The sequence below is a fragment of the Gadus macrocephalus genome, chromosome 14, assembly GCF_031168955.1.
Source record: "Gadus macrocephalus chromosome 14, ASM3116895v1".
Lineage (NCBI taxonomy): Eukaryota > Metazoa > Chordata > Actinopteri > Gadiformes > Gadidae > Gadus > Gadus macrocephalus.
The window spans coordinates 8,812,714-8,837,543 of NC_082395.1; the positions used below are offsets into that span (position 1 = coordinate 8,812,714).

General features: G+C 42.7%; 3 protein-coding genes across 12 annotated transcripts in view; 2 read left to right on the plus strand and 1 right to left on the minus strand.

Annotated features, from left to right (window-relative positions):
- Positions 1 to 82: 82 nt before the first annotated feature.
- On the plus strand, positions 83 to 15,129 carry usp47 (ubiquitin specific peptidase 47). Of its 3 annotated transcripts, none has more exons than XM_060071869.1 (29): positions 151 to 422; positions 2,602 to 2,661; positions 3,463 to 3,657; positions 4,119 to 4,232; positions 4,357 to 4,510; positions 4,608 to 4,704; positions 4,796 to 4,941; positions 5,450 to 5,529; positions 6,080 to 6,229; positions 6,401 to 6,496; positions 6,599 to 6,751; positions 6,868 to 7,038; positions 7,468 to 7,599; positions 7,712 to 7,788; positions 8,227 to 8,282; positions 8,586 to 8,698; positions 8,838 to 8,945; positions 9,202 to 9,409; positions 9,676 to 9,791; positions 9,989 to 10,108; positions 10,227 to 11,040; positions 11,351 to 11,526; positions 11,635 to 11,715; positions 11,813 to 11,928; positions 12,158 to 12,276; positions 12,721 to 12,851; positions 13,058 to 13,105; positions 13,214 to 13,344; positions 13,673 to 15,129. In XM_060071869.1, exons 1-29 carry the CDS (start codon positions 378 to 380, stop codon positions 13,845 to 13,847), a joined length of 4,182 nt encoding a protein of 1,393 aa, XP_059927852.1. In that variant the 5' UTR covers positions 151 to 377; the 3' UTR covers positions 13,848 to 15,129. The 3 variants fall into 3 exon arrangements, with proteins under 3 accessions (XP_059927853.1, XP_059927852.1, XP_059927851.1); XM_060071868.1 differs by having other exon boundaries at positions 152 to 422; positions 6,865 to 7,038; XM_060071870.1 differs by lacking the exon at positions 2,602 to 2,661 and having other exon boundaries at positions 83 to 422; positions 6,865 to 7,038.
- A 61-nt stretch (positions 15,130 to 15,190) lies between these two features.
- dkk3a (dickkopf WNT signaling pathway inhibitor 3a) lies at positions 15,191 to 18,891 on the minus strand. 2 transcript variants are annotated; one of them, XM_060071906.1, is made up of 7 exons: positions 18,381 to 18,891; positions 18,099 to 18,197; positions 17,940 to 18,014; positions 17,250 to 17,342; positions 16,724 to 16,868; positions 15,982 to 16,138; positions 15,191 to 15,870 (listed from the first exon to the last, which is right to left on the minus strand). In XM_060071906.1, the coding sequence occupies exons 1-7, from the start codon at positions 18,687 to 18,689 to the stop codon at positions 15,783 to 15,785; spliced, it is 966 nt and encodes a 321-aa protein (XP_059927889.1). In that variant the 5' UTR covers positions 18,690 to 18,891; the 3' UTR covers positions 15,191 to 15,782. The 2 variants fall into 2 exon arrangements, with proteins under 2 accessions (XP_059927889.1, XP_059927890.1); XM_060071907.1 differs by lacking the exon at positions 18,099 to 18,197.
- A 319-nt stretch (positions 18,892 to 19,210) lies between these two features.
- The window catches only part of mical2a (microtubule associated monooxygenase, calponin and LIM domain containing 2a), a 28,833-nt gene continuing 23,213 nt past the window's right edge, over positions 19,211 to 24,830 (plus strand). For 5 of the 7 annotated variants that reach the window (XR_009529056.1, XR_009529057.1, XM_060071876.1 and 2 more), the window contains exon 1: positions 19,225 to 19,385. The gene's annotated coding sequence lies outside the window, so the exon portion shown is untranslated. Of the gene's footprint in view, positions 19,386 to 21,295; positions 24,736 to 24,830 lie in introns of those variants that run through there. The other 2 variants (XM_060071880.1, XM_060071877.1) reach the window with 2 other exon arrangements.

Here is a 24,830-nt window from a genome sequence, read left to right on the forward strand (position 1 = left end):
TATATAGATATGCATAAATAAAGATTAACTCAAACTTGTGCATTTCAAACAGACGAAATCATTGACAGCCACGCATCCATGGCTCTGACCATCGCATCCACGGCTGTGACGCGAGCAGGGACGAACTGACTGAAGTATCGCGTAGTTGCGCACCGGCCATGTTTCTTTATTGATAGTAGGCTACTTTGTGTACCAGTGTAATAGAGAAAGTGTTGCGATCACTTTGATAAGTCTCGAACTTCCGGCAAGTTGAATTTTGTTTTCTGTTTAACCATACCTACCGCAAGCAAAACACAAACCATGGCTGTGTCCACCTCCGTGATGTTGTACCGTTGACACCCCTGTCTACCTAGACGTGTGTCTAAACTGTCGTCCAAATGGAAATGGTGCCTAGCGAGGAGAACCAGCTCGTACCCAAAGAGGTGAGATTTTAATAGACCCTTCACAGGTCTTTGATAGGACATCTCGTTAATTTGAACATCTTTCTGACAATGCCAAAATGTTTATTGTTTAAAAGAAAGTTTGGTCCGAACAAGTCATCATGCAACCCATTTGATTATACGGCTTCGTAGTTAACACGAACGTTGAACATTAGCTACGTGCGACTAGAACGGCCTTTCGCGACAAAGCTATCTCTGGCTAGCGTTAGCACTTGGTTAGTTAAAGTGCAGGTCAGATAATATGACAAATAGGTTTTCAGATCACCTCACTGAGGTTATGGCGAATACTAAATGATTCACAAGATTTTTTTTAAAGGGGATAGTGAGTCGCCTTGACTTGTCAAGTATTCCACATATAGCTAAAAACAAAACCAGCTGTGACGTTAAAGAGCTAGCAGTTTACTGGTCAGCTCTGGCTACCTAGCTACTGGCGGAGCTAACGTTGGCTGTCTGTTTATTATCATTTACCGACGGACACCTCGGTTGTCAAAAATAAACCCGAATGCATTTACTAGCCATCCCTGATCGTGTCATTTGGTAAAATGTGCATTCAAAGAATCACTTGACTTGACTTTATCTCTGCTGTCAACAACAACGCTGAATCGTAGTAGAGCTAACACTCGATGACATTGTGAATTTCCTCGTTTAGAAAAGATGACACACACAAACACACGTTCAGGGTTCACTATTTATGAATAGCTTTTCGCTTTTGACAGACTATCGGATGCATTAAACCAGTTCATATTGGTTCAATGAAAGCGCGTGATTTTAGTTTATTTGACCTATGCTGTGAATTTTTTTTTAATCTACCTATACAGTTCATAAAAGTATTTTTTCATTAATCCAATCCATCATACGCATTTTTAACGTATTCATGTTTAATTATTTGTTCTATAAACCAAACATTTTTTTTATTATTTATTTCGTCAGAAATAATAAAAGGCGAACGAGGCTTTTCTTGGAGAACTGAAATCTTTTGCTTTTCTGGATTGAACTTGTAATTTCAGCTACCTTTTTTATACGAGCCAGTAGTGGTCCTTTTTATGGCGGTAGTATTGGGCTCTTTAAAACAAATAAATAATTGACATAACATGACACTGATATGACATAATTTTTTCTTATGTCTTTACACCTCCTATGAAATGCTTTGGGACGCGTCCCTTTGGTGGTTGAACTTGCCTTCTTGTCCCAACATGGTACATGGAACAAAGTCACAGAGATGTCCCTTTTCTATAGTCTATAGTTCATAGCACAAATGTATATGGCCTGTTTTGACTATCTTCCAATGTTTTAACGGCATGATGGCAAAATGTATTTTGTTTGATAATTTGAACATCACAGTGGATTTGGGTGGGGACTGGGGAGCAAATAATCATTAGTTTCCCACCCACTTGGGTGCAACAAGATTATATGATAAGGATAACTGCAACTGCACCCTGTGCATAAAGATTGTTTGAGTTTTAAACAGACAATATCAATGAATGTTGAGCAAGATTTGTATTGCCTGGTGATTTTTTTTTGGCTGAGTAATTTGTTTTTGCCTAAAATGCTTTTAATTGGTCCCTGGTAAATAAATACCTACTTCTTTTTGTCAATTAACAGCAATGCCAAATCTATTGAGAATTTTACAATTTCCTCTGTTATCAATTTTGTTTTAATGATTTATATTCTCATAACTTACAACTGCACTTGAACTTTATAGCACTTGTAGGTACGTTATGCAACAGTCATTATGTTTTTATAGCTTCTAGAGAATTTTATATAGTCCTGCTGCCTCATCCAGGGCTTAATCTGAGCCCAGCACCTTGATACTACCCATTCAAATAATGCTCTATTACAATGCTTTTTTGTGCTATAAGTATCAAGTTATTTAATTGTGCTGCACTCCTCTGTTAGAATACATGAATTAATACACAAATTTACTTGACTTGATTATCATCCAATTCTCATCCCTATTTTCTGTCTAACCATGATGTTATTTTACAATGGCATCATAGTATGTTTAGTAGGTTAGGTGAAGGTGAACTGCTGAGCTGGACTGCAGTCTATGTTGCATGTAGTTCAACCTGTTGGTTTTTTAATTTTATTTATTAATTTATTGGTTAGGAGATGTTTTTGGTTTCATTTGTGTTGACCCCCACATCCCCACTTGGGTTATTAGGGTATGTTTTGGAGTTGCAGACAGTCTTTGTTTGATGAGATGAAGAAGAAGTTTTCCCAGGTATAGACATGACATTTGTGTGCATGAGATTGCAATATGCATGCAATCTGTTTATTCGCCATTTCACCGTCCAAAACTTACAGAGAATGTTAACTGCTCACTGACATCAGGTGGGTGTGATAGTCACACACATGCATATATGAATGCTTTATTTATTTAACTAAGGCAGACAATAACCCAGTCTTCTACTGTTGTGTCAGGCTTTGCTCAGTTATTTAAAAAAAATAAGGTTTATAGGGAGGCCGGCATTCCGTAACTATTAAGTTCAAGTACTGTGCGGAACATGATTCTACAAAAAGCGATGTGTAGCCTGTTAACTGTTTGCCCCCACAGCGTCATTGTGTAACCTTTACACTGTTTTGAATGACCTGATTTTGACATATTCCTGTGTATCAATCAGTCCTAGTTACCTAATATTAACACCATGCCATGGTTGTTTATACCCCTTTTATATCCAGATTGTCCGATTAATTTGTGTTTTGGTCCGACTAATCGTTTGTCACTGTTTGGCTTCGTTTTCTGAATTGGAATGGATTTTTGTATGTCTTGTGGGTTTATTTTAATCAAGCTTAATGATGCATTCCTCCTAGTGGGGGTTCATAGCACAAAATAATTACTATCGTACCGTTGACGTTTTCCTCTACAGTATGACGTTGGCAGTGGAACACACAGCCACAGGAATGTTCCATCCTTTCTCTTATACTAACCTGAGGCTTTACATAAGTGCATCTTGGAAGAAGTCACTTAAATGCACGCCAGGCGCTTGGACAATGTGTGAATTATTTTCTCTCTTATTTGCAGATAGAAAATGCTGCGGAGGAGCCCAGAGTGCTGTGTATTATTCAGGACACCACTAACTCCAAGACGGTCAACGAAAGGCTGACCGTCAACCTTCCAGCATCCACGTCCCTCTCCAAACTCCACGAAGATGTGGCCCACAAAGCCGGCTATGTGATCGGCACCTTTGACCTTGCATGGGGCAACATATCCGAAATGGTAAGTCCATTTAAACCAGAATGCAGTTGAACCATTTTTGCGAATGAGTCTACTGAACGGGCAGCGTACACATTTAAACATGTCCTCACTGTCTACTCAGAAAGGGCTCTATGGGTATTGTGTGCATGTATTCCTCTTTTGGGTACATGAGCTTTTGCTAATCCGGCCACTGATCCAGGCCAGAGCCCAGGTTGCTGTGTTGTTATCTCACATAGTAGGTCAGTGGATTAAGGCTTGTTTCCACTGAAGCCTTGATAACTCCTCAGCCTGCTCCTAAAGAAAAAACACAAACACTCTTTGTTGATAGACTGTTGGGTTCAACATACACTTTTGTGACAACATCATTAAACTTTTAATAATATAACAACATACATTCACATGTGTGTCTGTGTGTTTGAAAACCAGCATGTTATCTATTCGGTTACCATGTTTTTGTGACCACGTAATGTACTCTTTACCAGACCCCATTGGATCAAAGCAGTGCGATTACACTCTCAGAGTCTGGGTTTGAAGCTGGGAAGAGGAATTTCCTACAGCTCACTGACAGAGATGGAGAGCAACCCCAGATGGCATCGGTGAGTGCCTAATTACGCACAGTAAATATTAAAAATAAACCACTCTTGGTTAGGGGACTTTTGTGTCACAGCTGCAATAGCCAGAACTGTCTGCAATCCTGTTATTTGTGTCCTTTGCACTCAGGATGAGTCAGGGACCGCAGACAGCAGTGGCTTGGATGATAGTTCCCAAGAGCGTTTCATCGGACCATTGCCAAGAGAGAGCACGGGTGGATGTAGCAATGACTACAGCAGCCCCTCGTACTCCTACTCTTCGATACTAAACAAGTCTGAGACAGGTGAGACCGGGGGGCAGATGGCTGATTCATATGTTATATCCCCACCAGGAAGAATAACATTCACATTCCATCCAACCTCTTTTTGATCTTGCCACAGGATACGTAGGCTTGGTGAATCAGGCTATGACCTGCTATTTAAACAGCCTCCTACAAACCCTGTTTATGACTCCAGAGTTCAGAAACGCACTGTACAAGTAAGGAGTTCAAAGCTCATGCTATAAACGTTGTATTTTATAGTAAGGCTAGCATTGCTAAATATTTTACAATGCAAATTATTTTTTACAGCTGGGAGTTTGAGGAATCTGAAGAGGACCAAGTCTCCAGCATCCCTTACCAGTTACAAAGACTGTTTGTTCTGCTGCAGACCAGTAAGAAACGGGCAATTGAGACCACAGATGTGACAAGGAGTTTTGGCTGGGACAGTAGTGAGGGTGAGTGTTGTACAAAGAGAAACCATCACGAGGCTATTTCCTTATACAAGATGGCACTGCGCCATGCCAGTGTTATGAAACAATCGTAGCCTGCAACATCATCTTTTGTTTCCGCAAAACAACATGCAAATGTTGGAACATTTACTTCATTGGGCGGGGATTTTAGTTCTCCAATTTGAAGTAAACAATCCAATTATTATTTTTTTTGAAATGCTCAGCGAAAACAGATGTTGTATAGACCTTGACCGTGTTCCAACACTAACATTAGCCCAGTGTGACAGTTCCCCTTTTAGCTTTTAGTTCTCTCTCTTTCTGTCAAGGGCTAGTAAATCAGCTGAAAACATGACAATATTTCCATTGTTTGTCATTTTTCACAGTCATATGGTGTAATGTAAGATTTCACATTTATATGCTTTTGTTCCGAGCCTAATGGGAAAATAAAGTATTTTTTGTATAATAATTAACTATCCGTACCTCTAATTATATTCACTTTCGGTTATAAATTCAGCCTGGCAGCAGCATGATGTCCAGGAGCTGTGCAGAGTCATGTTTGACGCTCTGGAACAAAAATGGAAGCTGACCGAACAGGTAAGAGAAAGTGACAGCCTTTGCGCATGCATCTAGATGGCCCCGTATGAGTTAAATCAAAAGGGCTACTGTAGGACGAGGGGAGAGGGTCAATAAAGCTCTGGCGGCTTGCTATTTCCGATATCATGAGTTGGTCCAACTAAAAAAAGCAACTGTAAATGTGTGTGTGTGTGTGTGTGTGTGTGTGTGTGTGTGTTTTTTTTTTTTTTTTGTGCCTGGCAGCTACTGTGTCTGAAGATGTGATCTCCTCTGCTACGTTTGTGACACAATTAACCCATGCTCTATGGAGGGTGACTCGGGAGCCGTCTCTATGGTTTAAAGTGAACCCAAAGTAACTCCTTTAGGCGAGCATAAGAATAACTTGAACAATGAGTCATGAAGAGGTTTGCTAACAGATGTTTAAAAGATTGGTAACTAAGCTTGTGTCAACTATTTAAGTATTAATGCGGTTGTGTACCAAATGTAATGTTCATTGCTGTGTACACAAGATTTATGTCTACCATTTGGTCACAATCCACATGCCTTGACTTTCATGATGGTTCCCCATCAGGCTGACCTGATCAACCAGTTATACCAGGGAAAGCTGAAGGACTACGTACGCTGTCTGGAGTGTGGCAACGAGAGCTGGAGAAACGACACCTACCTGGATATCCCTCTCGTCATCCGACCGTTTGGAGCCAGCCAGGTTTACGGCAGTGTGGTGCGTCAACGTCTTGTGTCTCTCTGCTGTGTGTCTCTCTACCTTGTGTACCTCTTTTCCCCCCATTGCAAGCAACCCTAAACCTGTGTTGGGCCGTACTTCTCTGCATATCCCCTTTTTTTGAAACTCTGTATAACAATAAGGGTGTGTCATCTGTATTTGACATCACAGGAAGAGGCTTTGCAGGCATTCGTCCAACCAGAAACCCTGGATGGGGCCAACCAGTACTTCTGTGAGCGATGCAAGAAAAAATGTGATGCCCGTAAGGTGAGAATACAAAAAAGAAAAACTGAGACGGAGCAAAGGTGCTGAGCAAAGCTAGTGAATCGTTGTTGTACCGTGTTTGTAATCAATGCTCTCGCCTCTCAGGGACTGAGGTTTTTGCACTTCCCGTACCTGCTGACACTACAGCTCAAGCGCTTTGACTTTGATTACACCACTATGCATCGGATCAAACTCAACGACCGAATGACCTTCCCAGATGAGCTGGACATGAGTCCTTTCATGGATGTAGAAGACGAGGTGAGTGCATGGCCATCACTTGATTTGTATTTTTTAGTGACCAAATTAATTTGAATCATTGTTTTTGTTTGTTTTTTGCCCTGATTGGTTTCTGCAAATGCTTTTCTCCGTAGAAGTCACCGCAGACCGAAAGCTGCACGGACAGTGGAGCAGAAAATGAAGGCAGTTGCCACAGCGACCAGATGAGTAATGACTTCGCCACAGACGACTGTGTTGATGAAGGCATCTGCTTAGACAGCACGGGCAGCGCCGAGCGGGGCTTGAAGCCCAAGGTTGCTGAAACAGCGGTAATGTTTGCTTAAGACTTAAAGGCCCAAACTGTCTGAGTGGTTAAACCATCGCAACACTCTGATCTGGCTTTACTAAAACATCTGTTCACAAGGGTATTATGTAATGTGTTGAAGAGCCTTTAGAGCCATGTGCACGCCATCACCCGAATGTTAACAATGCATTGTCCTTCAGAAGTTCTAGTTTGTAAAAGTTTGTGTAGAGGAAACAGTGAATCGTACACCACACAACAGTATCTTGTATCGTTGACCAAATTGCTGCTATAGTTTACATTTGTGGCGAGGCGCGCCTATGCTCAATGCTGTTTGGGTGAAGCCAGGAGAGACTGTTCTGAGGTTTTTCCCACCCAGAGTTGGGTTCAGGTTTTTAATTACTATTGTGGTTGTGATCTGCGTTACAGTCTGATGTTTCCTCTGTACCATCTGTAGAATTCGCTGACTTTTGAGCTCTTCTCTGTGATGGTGCACTCGGGGAGTGCTGCAGGTGGCCACTACTACGCCTGTATCAAATCCTTCACTGATGGCCAGTGGTACAGTTTTAACGACCAGCATGTTAGCAAGGTAAGCATCACCAAAAGGTCTTCCTCAACCAACACTATTGAATGATGAGACTTAACGGTTCTCAAGGCTCAACTGTAGAAAGCCAACCGTGTTTGTGCGTCTGTGTGTGTAGATCTCCCTAGAAGACATCAGGAAGACATACGGAGGGTCGACAGGAAGCAGAGGCTATTATTCCAGTGCCTTCGCCAGGTCAGTCGGCGTGCATATCTCAGTTGGTGCTGGTTGATGTGGTTTACTGGGTTCAGTAACTTTCTAACGTTTAACTACAGTAGCCAGTGGTTTGGAACCACGGGTCTGAACCCCCTAGGGTAACCCAGGGGATTGGCAGTTATATTTGGAGATGTTTCATGGTTGCCTTAATTGCATAATGTATGTACAGCTCAGTCATATTCATTATCCCTGCCGGTATGTGATTTTCTATATGTAAATACTGGTAATTGATCGGGTATTGTTGATTTTCTGTGTTTTTTTTTTAAGGGTTTTACCAATCATCTGACTCTTTATGGCCCTTGCCCACATGATCAGTTAATTATGCAAAAAGGTTAAAAAAGACCCTGACATTATTAAATAATTAAACTATAAATGTAGTTAATATTGATGCTTTCTCCCCCCCCCCCTTTCCAACAGCTCTACGAATGCCTATATGCTGATTTATAGGTTGAAAGATCCTTCAAGAAACACAAGTAAGGGATTTTGTCTTAAATTGAGACTCGTATAACTCATAAAAAGGGCCACTGAGGTTGGCAATATGGTGTCACATTCAACACCAGCTGGTCATCAAATAACCAGTATGATTGGAGTCATTCAATTATATCCACCTCTGGCAAGTTATTGGGTTCAGCCCGTTGGACGCAAGCTCATTACATTAGTACATAACAACGCCACAATAGACGTCATTGTAATGTAAATTCAAGGGCTGTTTGTTAGCTTGCGTTCTGCTCTCTGAATCTGTGTATGGTGTCTGTCACTCGCTCTGCGATCAACAGAGTATTTAGATCCGGAAGACTTCCCCGAGCATATTAAGTATTTGGTCCAGAAGGAGAAGGAGTCCGAGGAGCAGGAGAAGCGACAGAGGGAGATTGAACGCAACACTTGCAAGGTAGCCACAGGGTTCTGTGTTATGGTTTGGGTTCCAATTCAGTCTGTTCTGGCTGTTTCTTTCATACTTTTTTTTTTAAAGGATTTAAAGGTTTAAGGGATCATTAACTGTTTTTTCTTGTACGCACTTTCTTCATCAGATTAAACTCTTCTGTCTGCATCCTGGGAAGATGATGACCATGATTGAGAACAAGCTGGAAGTTCACAAGGATAAAACCCTCAGGGAGGCAACACAGATGGCCTACAAGGTAGGCTACGTCTAATGCAAGACGGGTAGCTTGTGTCGTTTGTTCATTAAAGCAAACGAATAACGCAACATAAGATGAGTTATAAAGGGAATACTTTCCCGTTGGTTTATAGGGCTTTGGATCAGAATCACCTCTGATGTCAAGATAAGCATGTGGTTTGATCCCATTGTTTTATAGGACTTAAGATCAGAGATCATTCTGCTCTAAAATCAAGATAAGCAGGTGGGTCATGTGCTCGTATTGTTTCGTCCCGTAGCTGCTGGAGCTGGAGGGAGTGGTTCCACTGGACTGTTGTCGCTTGGTGAAGTACGACGAGTTCCATGAGTATCTGGAGCTCTCGTATGAGGATGATGAGGACACGCCCATGGGCATGCTGCTGGGAGGAGTCAAGACCTCGTACATGTTTGACCTGCTGCTGGAGACGCGCAGGCCAGAGCAGGTGTTTCAGCCGTACAGACCTGGAGGTCAGTAGCCACACTAGACTATGTAGACCACTATAAAACCTTTGCTATTATCATTTTCAGAGTGAGATGTTTATCTGTATGGCTATATCTTCTTCTTTTTGCGCTAATCAAGATTATTTATAGCAGATTATATTATAATGATAATGAACTTTCATGATTTTGCAAACTGTCTGCAGTTTGCTGGATGCAACAAGTGTACTTCTACAGTCATTTGCTTTGGCATTCATCATTCCAATGTGTGTCGTTCCTGGGTGGCGTGTCTGCAGAGGTGATGGTGAAGGTTCACGTCGTGGATCTGAAGAACGACACTATCGTTCCTCCCGTCAGTGTCCGGGCTTTCCTGAACCAGAGCATTGCGGAATTCAAGCAGCTCATCGCACAGGTAGCTGTTGTTTTGTTTCCCTTGTCCCAGTAAGTCTTGGAGTAAGTCTTTGCAAATGGCAAGTTATATCTGAAAGAATGTGTGCACCTATGGGTCCTCGGTTTCAAGATTGTGTGCACCATCACAGCCTGAGAGCGAACAGTGGGGGCTTTGTGTGTGACTATCTTTGGTGTGTGCTGTTGTCATGTGTTCTCCAGGCCACGGGGCTCTGTGCGGAGACCATGCGTGTGGTGCTGGAACGCTGCTACAACGACCTCCGCCTCCTCTTTGTTCCAAACAAGACACTGAAAGCCGAAGGCTTCTTCAGAAGCAACAAGGTGCGGTTGCCCTTTTTCACATTCTTTTTTTTTTTTCCTAACCAACAGTTTTGCATTTAGCTTGTCTTACTTTTCCAATACACTCACTCCATCCTTTCCCGTTGTGATTGCTCCTCAGATTTTCGTCGAGAGCTCGGATTCACCAGACCAACAGCTCCCATTCACTGACTCTCACTTGTGGAAATTGTTGGATCGACATGGTAACACGATTCGACTGATGGTACTGCTTCCGGAGCAGTTGCCTGGTACCCTGTCCAACAGAACTGCTGGCCAGAAAGCAGCCGGTGGCTCGGATGGCTCCTTTGAGGGCTCAAAGGCCGCCAGGAAGCCTGTCGAGGCGATCCTGGAGGAGAGCACAGAGAAGCTCAAGAGCCTCTCCTACCAGCAGCAGCAGCAGGGCTCTAGCAACAGCGACAGCCAGAAGAGCTCGGACACTAGCGACTTCGAGCACATCGAGTCCCCCACTCAGGAACTGGACTCTGGCTCCTCCGCGTCGGCTGCAGCGGACAACCGCGAGCTGGAGGACCGGATCCAGGCCGCGGCCGCGGGGGGCAGTTCCGGCCCTGCCTCGGACCCCGACAACCAGTTCGCCGGCGAGGAGCGCTCCGACTCGGAGGTGCACAACGACCGCAGCACCAGCTCGGTGGACAGTGACATCCTCAGCTCCAGCCACAGCAGCGACACGCTGTGCAACGCCGACACCGGGCCCATCCAGCTGGCCAACGGGCTGGACTCGCACAGCATCACCAGCAGCCGCCGCTCCAAGGCCCACGAGGGCAAGAAGGAGACCTGGGACACGGCGGAGGAGGACTCCGGCACGGACAGCGAGTACGACGACAACGGCAAAAGCAAAGCGAGCAGCACGCCGTTCATGTACTTCAGGGTGTCCGAGCCGCGCAACCAGGGCGAGGCATCCGGAGACGCTCAGAAATGTACATGCTACTTTCTTTTTATGTTCTGAAATATTTATGAAGAGAATGGTTGTAAATTCAGAGAAGTTTGTGGATAAGGAAAGATTAAAACACATTAATGGAGGTGATTTACCAAAGATTTGCATTTGAGAACCAAAGTGGAAAGCTGCTTGTGTTGTTTTATCTCTTTTAATGTACAGCAGCGGGTATGGGATGCTTTTAAAGTGCCACTGGGCCTTTTCACCGTTTTTAGTTTGATCAGCGAAGCTTATGTATATGATAATATTTTTAAGTGAATGGGTGGTCATCATTGCTAATCTGTGTCCCACAGGTATAATCGTCCATGTGGATAAGCGGATTACACTGGCAGCCTTCAAGCAGAACATGGAGCCCTTCGTAGGAGTGGGCTCCAGCCAGTTCAAGGTGTTCCGCGTGTATGCCAACAACCAAGAGTTTGAGAGCGTGCGGCTTAACGAAACCCTCTCATCCTTCTCCGACGATAATAAGGTCTGTATTCTTAGAGTAGACCCTGTGTCACATTGCGTTTGTCTTTTAAACTTGTCTGAGGGTACAGACTCTGATGATGATGAGGGCTGTGAATTTTACACAATGCAGATAACAATCCGACTAGGAAGAGCACTGAAGAAAGGGGAGTACAGAGTGAAAGTGTACCAACTACTGGTGAACGAAGCGGAGGTATGCAATTCTTGAATTATTATTATTTTTTCATTTGCAGCTATCAACAATACTTTCTGCTTACCGTACTTTTTACTCTTTATTTTTATATCCCCAGCCCTGTAAATTTCTTGTGGATACAGTGTTTGCAAAAGGCATGACTGTGAGGCAGTCTAAAGAAGAACTGCTTCCACAAGTAAAAGAACAGTGTAAGCTTGATCTCAGCATTGACAGGTGAGATTGTTTTGGTGTACCAACTATCGCAAACTGTATACAAAGTACTGAATTCTGGTACTGTAATTCATTTTCTGGCATTTAATGGTGTGTGTGTGTGTGTGTGTGTGTGTGTGTGTGTGTGTGTGTGTGTGTGTGTGTGTGTGTGTGTGTGTGTGTGTGTGTGTGTGTGTGTGTGTGTGTGTGTGTGTGTGTGTGTGTGTGTGTGTGTGTGTGTGTGTGTGACCAGGTTCCGACTCAGGAAGAAGACGTGGAAGAACCCAGGAACAGTGTTCCTGGACTACCATGTCTACGAGGAAGACATCAACATCTCCTCCAACTGGGAGGTCTTTCTGGAGGTCCTCGACGGTAAGAACAAGCTTCATATGATGGAAGATAGAACGACATTTTGTTGTTTTTTTCGGTCAATAACTGTACATTACAGACTGTTATAGGCAGGCACCTCATGATACGATAGGACATCCATTTTTTTAGGGCCAATGTTATGTATAATTGCGATTTTGTAAATATTGTAACATGATATGGTTTTTTTTGCAAGACTTTGGTGGTGACTATACACTATAGCCCTCTTTGTAGGACCATGTCATTACTTTGCTTCCACTGAGATAAAATGTAGGATTCTGGCGTGGTTTGTTTTGTTGCAAAAAGAAAACACTTTTCGACCATACAAGTATTATGGCAGCAAATAATCTTGCTTCTTTCATGAATCAACCTAATTGAGTATCCCCCCCTCCCCCCCCCCCCCCCCCCCCACTGCTGTTGAACCATGGTCATCCTGCTCCGCTCCACCAGAACCAGAGAAGATGAAGTCCATGTCCCAGCTGGCTGTGCTCACCAGACGCTGGAGCCCCACCCACATGAAGCTGGAGGCCTTCCGGGAGGTGGTTCTGGAGAGCAGCAGCGTGGAAGAGCTCAAGGAAAAGGTGAGGCAGCCCCCTCTTCTGTGTACTTATGTATACTCAAAGAACAGCAAGGCTCTCTACTCTTCTCTTGACACTATATGTAAGGCATCCTTTATAATCAACTTCAAGAGTTGTCATTTTGCCTGGGTAAACTGGAGGCAGGATGTGTTGGTAGTGTGGGAGTTAAAAGGCTGATCTTGAAACACTCTCTTCCTGTGTCTTTGCAGCTCTGTGAAATAAGTGGAATACCGCTTGAGAACCTGGAGTTTGCAAAGGTATGTTACAATGGGTCTCTTAGGAGGACAGGCTTGAATTCACACTTGTTTTGTGTACTTCTTCCTGTTGGCAAGCTGATGAAAGCATTTATGTCTCGGGTTGTGCAGGGGAGAGGAACCTTTCCTTGTGATATCTCAGTGTTGGAGATTCATCAGGATCTGGATTGGAACCCAAAGGTGTCTACTCTCAATGTTTGGCCTCTGTACATCTGCGACGACGGGGCTGTGGTCTTCTACAGGTACATTTACAGTGTTCCTCACCTCAACGTGTTTCTCATGTTAAAGCATGACGTTTGAAGCATAGAAGTACAATTTCTGTTTTTTTCTTTTTTACATGCTGTATGTCTCAATATTCCAACCACATTTAAAGCATTGTTGTATAATAATATATATAATATATACAATAATGCATAACCATAAAAAAACACAACACATTACAAATTATCGTGACATAATAGTATTGCAATCACAATTAATTTCCCTTTTCTTCGAATGAAACCGTAAGAAATTCTGATTTGTGAACTACGTTCACAAATCAGAAACATGTACAAATGATATGCCCTTTAGGGATAGCACTGAGGAACTGATGGACATGTCCGAGGACGAGCGCAGCGTGCTCATCAAGAAGGAGAGCAGCCGCCTGCTAAAGACCGGACACCGGGTCAGCTACTCTCCCCGCAAAGAAAAGGCCCTCAAGATCTACCTGGACGGGGGCCCTGCTAAAGACTCGGCACAGGACTGAGACGCACACCCCTGCTGCTGTTTTGGATTCTCTTCTTGCTACAGTGTAGTTGTCCGGGGACACTGGGGTGTCCGTATGGGTGTCTTCAACTTCAAAGCAGTGCTGTGCAGTAAAACCCGTGGTCACTCTCTCCAACAGGGTAGAGATTGGCTCAGAAGTCCCATCTGTGCACTATAGTGTAATGTACTGTAAAGTTTTAAAGGGAAGTACAGAAGCTATGAAATTTAAAGATGAACATCGTTTAGACGAATCCATTGAAAATAAGGCCACAGATACACACTGCACGGATAGAACTGTGGAAACAGGAGAGTATGAAATCACTGTCTCCATGTGTCCTTTAAAGAAAGCCCTTCTTGTAACCTCTTGAGTGTTTTGCTTCCTAATTTTGTCGTCAGATTCATTGGAAACCATCATGTCGTCCGTGAGTTTAGCGTTATTCTATCGTCGCGGCACTCCTTTGCTATAGAAGTTTTAGGTCTACCTTACCATCTCCTTACGACGATGGAACCACCCATGTGTGCAAGAAAGAGCTTAAACATGTATCCTTAATGAACTTTTTGAAACGTCCCATTTATTGTTTGCACTTATTTTTGCAATTTTAAATTCCAAAATTTGGTGGTACAAAGCTTTTTCGAATTTGGTGGGTTATTTCATAAGCAGAGTTTTCCTTTCTATCCTTTTATATATTATAATCTGTTAAATAGGCTATTGGTTCATCACATCATCACCTGGAACAGTGAAACAAAGCCAAGCAGGCTATGTTAAGAATCCTTTTTGTTTTGTAAATTATTGATTTGCTGCAGACCCAATGCTCCGATCGGGTTCTGCAGAAGAACTCTGGCACACCTCATCCCTATTTAACCTTTTTTTTTTTTGCTGGCAACGTTGAGTTGGTCGTTTTCTGTGTGTTGCGTGTGAACGCAATGCGTACCTTCTAGTGGGAGCACTAGCGTGGGCGCACGGGTCGTTAAAATCAGCAGGGCAAGGTTGTTTTGTGATGAGACGGAATCACGTTTTGGCGCTTCTACTGGCCGCTGCTTGATAGTCCTGACTCCCAGGGGTGGAGAGTCTGCTGAACTTGCTATACATTTTGGGCGTCACCCAGCCGCGCTAAACCAAGTCCTTCAGCACTGCTGGCCTTCTGGTGCTGCCCACCAGCTGTTCACTGTAGAAATGCCAATATCTGATTTTGTTTTTTTGGTTAATTTGTATTTCTTTAAGAATTAAAATCCTGTGAACATAGTATCAGATTTTAGAGTTGAATAAAATATTTTTTTCATAATTGGAGTTTTCTAGCAATTTATATCGAACATAATTTCAAAAGAAATGATGCGAAAACCAAATGTTTTTTGAATATTTATTAAGCAAGAGTTGTACAATGTACAAATAATGCTGATTAGAACAAATTGATCTAGTGTACATTTCACCACGACTGAAGGCCATAGTTGTTTTCTGCATAGCTCTTGTGTCTTACACTCCTGATTTGATGCAATCAGGCACTGACATAAGGCCTAAACATGGTGTGGACAGCCAGAAAGACAAGTGCAAATAAGCTTTTATAAAGTGTTTGCGGTGGTGGGTGATGGTGGCTGATGAGTTATAGGGTTATAGGGTCTAACGAGCCTGCAATAACATTGTAATAAGGTAGTAATAGGTACCCAGTACATCCTGGAACTGAATGTTGAGCCAAAGCCTGGAACAGCCGCAACTGCATGCTACAATTTGTCTAGCAGTGAATATGGTCAAGCCTCGGTGCTGAACATCCGTGTTAGGAGCCAGCCTGTAATAACTTGGAGGTGTAACGTTTTTAGTGCCTTATTCTTGGGATATGTAATTGATTTGATTTTCTCAATGAGTAATGTTCGCAGTGTCCCCGATTTTGCAAGCATCTGAACTGCTCAATAATATCCAATTTAATTCTTAGGAAAAAATAGTCTAGACGATGTAGTCGATCTCTGAGTAAAGGGTGTCAGCCAGGTCCTCTTCGCTAGATTTCGGTCCCTGAAGACACAGGGAGCCGCGTCTGTCAACCAAGACACAATGCAGATTTAAAGCCAATACTTCCTATAGGTACACTGTACCTGTTTGGTGTGTCTTATGACCACTGCGTGGTCATTAGATTACCCAGACTTACCCGAGGGGCTGGCAGTGCAGATCACCTACACAGGGGCAGTGCTCCAGTGGTCCTTCTCCCTTCCCGTCTATGGACATCCTTTCCGTCAGGTGGTTTGAGGGGCCTAAGCAGCGCTCACGCTCAATGGGCTTGGCTGAGCAGACTGGAAATAGCAGAGCTGAGCCCCCCCGAACACCACAGTAAACAAACGCAAAATCAGAATGGTTTCATTCAGCAGCAACCTAATTGCCAACCTATATTATCATCCAAATACATATGCAAACATTGATGAAATGCTAATCAGTGTATTGAGTCATTGAAAGGGGAGAAGTAAAAGGTGCTGTAAGTTAGATTAAGAGTTATAATGTCAACTGTTTTTTGGGGGGATATCCCCCCTATAAAATCTGCTCCTTCCATACGATCCCCTGCCAGTGAGAAGGGTTGTATTCTGTGATGGAGCCAGCCATGGTAACGCAGTGTACGTAAATGTGGTTCACAGGCAAGATGGATTCTCGGAACCAATCGGGGAAGAGGTGCACTGATTGGTTAGAAATGAGGCGGGAATGACCAAAAATCGAAAGAGTATCATGCATAGACAGATGCGCAGTCAAACTACAACAGATATTCTCACAGAGCATTTCTATCACTAATAGCTGATGGGTGGCTATTGCATTTGTAAAAATTCACACTTGAATTATTACTCTTACAATTTACCTACAGCATTGTTCAAACCTACATTCTAATCATGTCAAAGGCCTTTTACCTTTATGAACAGCACAACAAAGATCTTCATTGCAGTCACCCTGGTAATGACATATTCTGCCAGCCTCCCCTTTGGTAGCGTTGGGACTGCACTGTCCCCACACACACATGTGCCCATCACAGCACTCCGCATCCTTGGTGCAGGGCTGCAACACATTACCATACAGGGACTCCATAAATGGGAATGCAAAACACACAAATCACACTGCTGTGTTTGTATAAAGTGGATGCTGTCATTTTTTTTTATTCCCCAACACTCGACACTTTCAACGTGTATGTCTCATAGCAGAGAGAGGCACCAGTTCCAACTTAACCTTGACATGTGTTGTCTGCAACACTGAGACCACTGACGATGGATGCCACTCCAATTACACTGGTGAAAACACTGCAATGCAGTCCATTATGAAATATAATCGGTGTGTGTGTGTGTGTGTGTGTGTGTGTGTGTGTGTGTGTGTGTGTGTGTGTGTGTGTGTGTGTGTGTGTGTGTGTGTGTGTGTGTGTGTGTGTGTGTGTGTTCTACCTACCACATCAAGAGCTTTGCAAGGGAGACACTTTGAGTTTTGTGTGTCATAGAAACAGTACCTTCCCCTCTCACAGTCTTCAGCGATGATGCACTCCTACATAAGAAGGGTGGGGGAAACAAACTAATGAGATGAAATGGATGGATCAATGTTAGCCTACTTTCTTTTTTTATTTGATAAAATAATTTTAAGCAAATAAATTCTGTGGAATACAGTGAACAGATGGTGTGTTTTAGATTTGAAATTGTATCATGTGATTTCAGAAAAACATTGAGGAAACCCTTTTAAGGAGATGTTATTTTTCCAAACAATTAACCTGCTAATGACACAAATGTCAACTTGGACATTTTATTCTTGAATGAATGGGGGAGGAAATTGTCATGTAAATCAGGCAAACTAACTGATCCAGCTTCAATATGGAGTTGAAAAGGTAGACAAACAAATAGGCCTAAAGAAATAGAATACGTGGATTGTATTGGCTTTGAATGAATAGGCGTAGGCCTATGCGGTTGGAATACAATTACAGAATTGTTTGTAAATCACTCAACAAATTTCTGACTTTCAGTACGAGGTAATTTCACAGGCTGCATTAGAAGAACAATTAGGCCATACCTTATATTTTGCTTTATGTATTCTAAACACAAGCCTTAATATAAACCTATGAATATAAATGAGAATCAAATATAGGCCTACCTTGCCGTTGGCCCGAACGACTTGGCTGTTAAAGTCTTCTTCTGTATCCCCAGTGGGAATATTATTGTCTAATATCTGCACAGGGGATGGGATAGGGAGAAATAATTTGCATCATTCACATCATATGTTGCATAGGCCTATTTGATCAGGCCTACTTACCTTGTCGAAAATTTGCACTGAATGATTGCCAACAACCACTTTTTCCGAGCCCGTTTCATTATAAACGTTTGATTGTATTTTCTGGTCACCCTGGTTAACCTAGAAAGAATACACTTTTTTATAAATTATCAAAAAAAAGGAAGGAAACTTTTTATGAACAGAATACATTCTCGTGAGTGACATCCCAAAGATGACCAAGGCCAATAACTTGGCAAATAAACTAGACTTGTCTGTATCCTTTACATACGCCTATATGAATTGCAACGTTGCTTTTCTGCTCACTTGATTAGATGCGTCTTCGAATTCCTCTCGCTTGTTCTCGGCAGGATGCTCCGTGACCGTCTCGACAACATTGTTGTCCATCGAAGTCTCGACATCAACATGATACGAATTATAATCCAGAATGTGATGAATACCGTTATTTTGTATCTCAGGGAGGATACAAACGACAGGTGTTATGATAACACCCAAGAACCCTAGGGCTAACAACCGCAACATCATACCACTGCTGCAGCGGAGCAGTGAGGGTGTGGTGGTGCCGGTGGTGTTGGTGCTGTCCGAAGAGGTGCGCAAAGCTAACCCTAAAGCCATTCAATAAATGTGAATCAGCTTATTTAACAATTTATATAGTCACGCCTTAGAGCAAATGCGCTATAACGTGGTGGCTCAACATCAGATCACAATGAAACCTAATGAACTTGCCAAATCAACTTAACCGGCTACAAAACTCAAGAGAGCCACACGCGAGTCCTGTCATCGCAACTGCGCTATCTGTTGAAAATGGGACAGTACTTGCATGTATTTGCATCGTTGCTGCGTGGTTGCAGATTGACCAGAAGATGACGCTGTTTAACTTCGTATTCCTGATAGCCCTGAAATAATTGTTTAATGTCATTTATGGACAAACTGTAGAGGCTTGCCCATAATCGTCCTGTACTATTGCCCGTTTACATATCCAAATCATTAAGGTTACTAGAACACAAAAAAAAGTGATAATAGACATACCGAGATATATTTTTTGATTATGCATGCAATGTGCCCTTTTGTTCGCATGGGGGCGGTAGTGTGTCGAGGCTAGAAGTGCCCGGTTAGTTTAGTCACGGCTCAACTTTTCTATTTGTGTGTGGAGCACTTTGCGCTCCGCCCTTGGCCAGTAGTGTGTAGTCTATGGTGGAGCTGCTTTCATTACACTGGGCGACTGGGACGAGCTGCCACATTTTCTCCGGATTCTGTGTTTCAAAAATAATTGGATGAGGGAAAAGTTCATATTTTTTCCTGTGAGATGAAGTAAGTGATTTATTCGTAAGAAGTGGTGTTTATTTTCCTGTGGTTTAAAATCAGTGAATATTAACACCTGGTATCATCTTCGTTTTCTGAATTGGACTGCTCTAGGGTTTCTTTCTGTGAGAGAACTGGCGGTTTCTGGATTTCAATACTATTTCTTAAGAGGGAGAGCATTGTCTTGGGAAGTACTCCGGGGTCTCTCTTTGCGCATGGGATATGACCCAGCGGTTCTTTCGCTAACTGTTCAGCTGTGATCTGTTTATGCAACATAGTTTTGAGTCACAATCGATTTGGGCTTTAAAATAAAAGTTACATTGTAGTAATTTGACACATAGGCCTACTTAAACATGCCTTACATAAAATAGGCAACTTTAAAAAATATCTTTAAAAGTTAATCAAATGCAGCCAATTTAAGAGTGTTTTTCTCATGCGGCTCCACCTGCTCAAGACACCTGTAACCACAAGTAATAACAAGCCAGAAGAGATTTGGGAGATCACCTCACTGTCAAATGGGATTCGATATCGAGTGGGATTTCACGTTATGCTATTGAACTGAATCAGACTGGACCCTAAAACGAGGATTAAAGCCCACATATCTCTCGACAGGTAGCATTTCTACCTTAAACTTCATCGGGAGTCCCCTGCAGCGACTAATTGTAAGAAATGGTTTTGATTCGTTCAGAGAAATATTTGGATAAAGCTACCGAGTCTTGCCCCCGTGCGTGTTTTCCAGCCGCCTTTGAATGAGTAAATGTTTCCTGGTTTGTTAAGAAAACACATTCGTCAGGCATGCTATAACGTTAAGCCTAAAATAATCTTCTGTCGGTAGCCTACGTGATGGATTCATTAAACACATCTGTTAATGCTGGACAAATAAAAAATGTAAGACTCTTATATTAACAGCATCTGGCTAACTAAAAGGAGAATCGTTGGCAGTATTTAAATGGCAGGATGTTCCTGCCTTCAACTGTATGGAGAAGTTAATATTATGTCTCTACCACTTGTAAAAAGTCAAACTCAAGGTCAAGAGTATAATTGACTCTGAATTACCTTAATAATCGTAGATTATTAAGATTTGGGAAACCCATGTATTTTAAAGCTTAAGCCAAAAGCCACTCTTGTGCACAGCATGCCCAAGTCCCTGTCGACTTCTCGTCTGAAGTTTGTCATTTGTGGTTTGTGCAGGCTTAACCTAAATGCAGTGTTCCCAGAAAAACAGCACGATTGGCACATTCTTTAGTGTCCCCTTTTACTTGTGTAGCCAGATGCCCATCGTCCACACAATGCTAATTATACTGCAGTATTTATTAGGCTTGTGTATGTATATATGTTTGTGTCTATCTATTCTATTTATCTTTTGAGTGTAGGGAAGAGACTAACTGCTGTTTTCACACAAAGCATTCCAGTCCTTCAAGAGATGAGCTGCAGTCGATGCCCTCTCTCTGTTGTTATAAATTTGTTTAAACCATGACAATACTTTGGGTTGGACCTATATTTCTAGCTACATGTCACTTTCATATGTGTGTAGCCATCGTAAAAGTTCTCACCATTGGCTTCACTTATTGTTGCTGCTGGGGCAAAAATGCACAGACAAATGCAGTACATCCTCAGCCCACTTCTCCACCATATTGGTCCCCTGGAATAGACATTTATGTAAATCCTGTTCTATACATGCAGGCAGGTTGCAACAGGGAACCTCTAGCGTCCATGGCTGTGGTGAATGCCTCCTCGTTGTGTGCTAAAGACAGGGAAATGTAGTTAGGATTTTCCATCTTTCTTCACTGAAGTGGCTGAAGAAAAAGCCTGCACACTTGTAGGTTTGATCTGGTCACACACACACACACACACACACACACACACACACACACACACACACACACACACACACACACACACACACACACACACACACACACACACACACACACACACACACACACACACACACACACACACACACACACACACACACACACACTGCTTTGATGATTACATCAGCGAATCAGGTCCCCCCCATTTGACATTGTGCTTGTCCGCAGGAGTAGCCATGGGCTGATACAATAATGCTCAGTGAGTATAAAAAGAAAGTCTATTAGTTTACATAAGTAAACTCTGTGTCACAGAAGACAGTGAATTGGTCCTGTGATTGTTTGTTTGAAGTGAATGTTGCTCAGGGCATATGGTGTCCCATCTACAGGACTGTGCTGTGTCATGTGCTGTGTTCCTCTTGAACATGAGACTGTTCTATTCTAAGCATGGCTTCTCCGAAAGTTGACTTACCACAGAGGAATAAATGTCTGGCATCAAAACACCTCCTGATGGAGACTGGAGAGTGTTAATGGATGGACAACTGATCAACTAATGGCGCTCGCTTGTTTATTTTGGTCGCCTTTTGTTCCATGATTGTTTCCTACACTTGCCAACACCCTAAAAGGCTTGCCGTTCCTATCCTTGTTGTGGATTTGTTTTGATGGATCCATGTTACGTTGGATACATGCATTTCTTTGGTGGCTACGCACTTTTTTGGCATGAGATAATGGGCACATTCCTTTTGTTATTCTTCTGCATACCTTCATGAAAGAACAACAAAGTTTACGGTCATCCTCTTGGAAAGCTGGAGAAATATCGTAGCAATCTATTCCATGCGTGTGATGCAGAAATGATTGCATTCTGTCGGAACAGATAAATCGATTAGTGGCCAGACGCTTTCAGAACACTGATCTTTATATTTGAATGAAACCTGACCCCCATAGAAGAGTTGACGGTGTGCTGTGAGTAGCCAGATTACAACATGTTGGATGAACTAATCATGACGTTGTGTTTGTTTGTTTTGGCACTAGGATTTGACGTGTGTGTGTGTGTGTGCGTGTGTGTGTGTGTGTGTGTGTGTGTGTGTGTGTGTGTGGCAATGGGTTGAAGTCCAGATGAACATGCTGTTTTTGTGGGGCCTGCTTATCAGGGCAGAGGGTTCCTTCCTGGTTTTCTTTAGCACAGTCTGTAATTACTGTAGCTGGCCGGCCACGAACTTGCGTGTAGTTCCCAGCCGTCCCTATGTTTCCCTTGAGCTTGTCAGTTTCCTATTGTTTTGCGATCGACTCAGGCAGTAATATGAAGTAAACAGCAAGCATAGAAGTGCCATGCCACTGTTTCCTCTCAAATTTGCTTTTGTCCTGCTTATTTATTAACTGTACTGTAATTAATACATATTCCTTTTTATAATATCTGCACATGAGGTAATGTGTGTAATTATATGACAGATCATGCCCACACACACTTGCAAAGTTCTGTGTCTGTGTAGGCATGAATGTGACTCTCCCTGATATTGCTCCTCTTTTCTTTCTGGAAGGGGGGGGGATGCCAGTCATTCTGCATTCAAGATCATACAGGAAGTGAATGCAAACATCCCATATTTACACATGATGATGGCACCATAGTAGGAGGAGGCAAGCATTGTACAACTAAATAGACAAAGAGCCTGTATGCTCAAAATATAACTATTTGCTTAAATCAGAAAGCTTGGACTCATTACAAAGGCATATGTCTGGTGGAAGAAACCAGTGGATCAAACCAAGGCAGATAATCTTTCAGATGATATAACTGGGGTGTGTGTGTGTTGTATGCTCCCGCCTGTTGTCTTTCTATGTATTTGTACAGCCGCTTCTGTGGTGCAGGGCTCTGTCTGCCCGCAGCTGTCTTTCCACTCCGTCAGACCCGAGATGGCGAGCTCATGATATTCTGTGCGAGACAATACAGTTAAAGTATTGAACTATTTTGCTTTAGGCTGACTGGCCTGAAGCGTTGATTTTTTTATTCTTGCTATTTTAAACACCTATTCAAAGATTTTGGTTGTCGTTAGCATATCTTAATTTCAGCTAAACTGTAAAGCTCAAATATGAACGAGTCAACTGCAATATCCTTACCGGTAAGGGGGTTCCCTTCCTTACGTCCTAGAGAAACAACAAGAGTGGTGCATCCTTTGTTTGTACTTTCGAGGCATCGATTTTTCCTGGTGATCTGTTAAACAAAATCCATCCCTACAATACAAGAGTACAAACAAAAACATCTGCTTCCAGTGACTGTAAGACAAAGCCTGTAAATCCCTGGGCATTTTCGTTACCTTCTCTACATGCAAATGGGCAATGCTGCACCTTAACACAGATGTTTGGGGAAATAAGGAATGAAATAATGGACTGGATTCTGCTCACTGGAACAATAGAAGGGATCTGGGATTGGTGTTCGGTGCGGTTTTGGACAATGGTACTTCGTGTATGAAACTAAAGTTAAACATAATTTTTCAGACTGCAACACAAAGAACATTTGTATTTGTAAGCAGGAAATAATTGTTATTGTTTCCTTGGCGATGTTGAATGGGTGAACAAAAATCTATTCTGGCCTTCAACTAAAAATGAGACTGGTGTTCAGAAGTTGTACTCTTATTTCTTGACCTTCATTGTTAAATGTACAACACTGACCCCAGTATCAAGTGGGATTTGTATTTGATGCAGATGATGAGCTAATGAGATAATGAGATTAAATCTGTGGCGTGCACTATAACCTTGAATGAATCGCACCCAATGATACATGCTACACACAACATTTGTCCTATCCTATCACAGTCTCCGGCCCTATACATGCAAACACCTGTATCAAACACGTCTTTCCTATATTTAACCCAACCTAGTTAGCAATCACACCAATGCTCTTTCACAAACACTTCAACCCAAAAAAAGCAGGGGCGTGGTCCCACAAAACCACTGAATAGCCGGTTGAGTGGAAAGCAGTCCGGGGACTTTGTGGGCGTTGGGCCCACAGCTCAGGGCTGCTGATGGAGCAGTTCAGAGTTATTCCAGCCACGTGGCACTGGAATGTGGGCTCATAGAGTCTGGGCAGTGGACTGTCTTCAGGCAAATGCTTCTGGTGGGGCTTTTATCTCGACCCGTGCAGGAGTATTGCTCTCATGCTGGGGTACCAGTCAGTATTATATGATGACTGCCGCTGAGTGAGTGAGGCTAAGTGCCTGGATGATGTCTACTGAGGCTTCTGCTATCACCATGGTTATTTGGCAGGGCATGATACTAATGTTATCTACCGTCTTTGATGTCATGATGTCATGTAATGCTATCCTTTACAGGCTAACATGGTGCCAATGGCATGAACCTATTAGGCCTATATATCAGTTTAGTAGGGAAACCTACATCTGACAGAGGGTTTAGGTCAGTATCCACCACAAAATGGGCTAAATGACGACTCAAAACCATTTTCATTGTTCAAAAATTCTCAAAACTACAGGTACACAACTAATATTGTGTGGATACCAGCTCGGGAGCAATAGTTGAACTACGAGAACCATATTGTAAGGAAATGACTTGATTACAGCGAAACCTGTGCAACAAGGCCTGTCTCTCACTTCCCGTCCCTCACTTCCCCTCTACATTAGAATATCAAAGT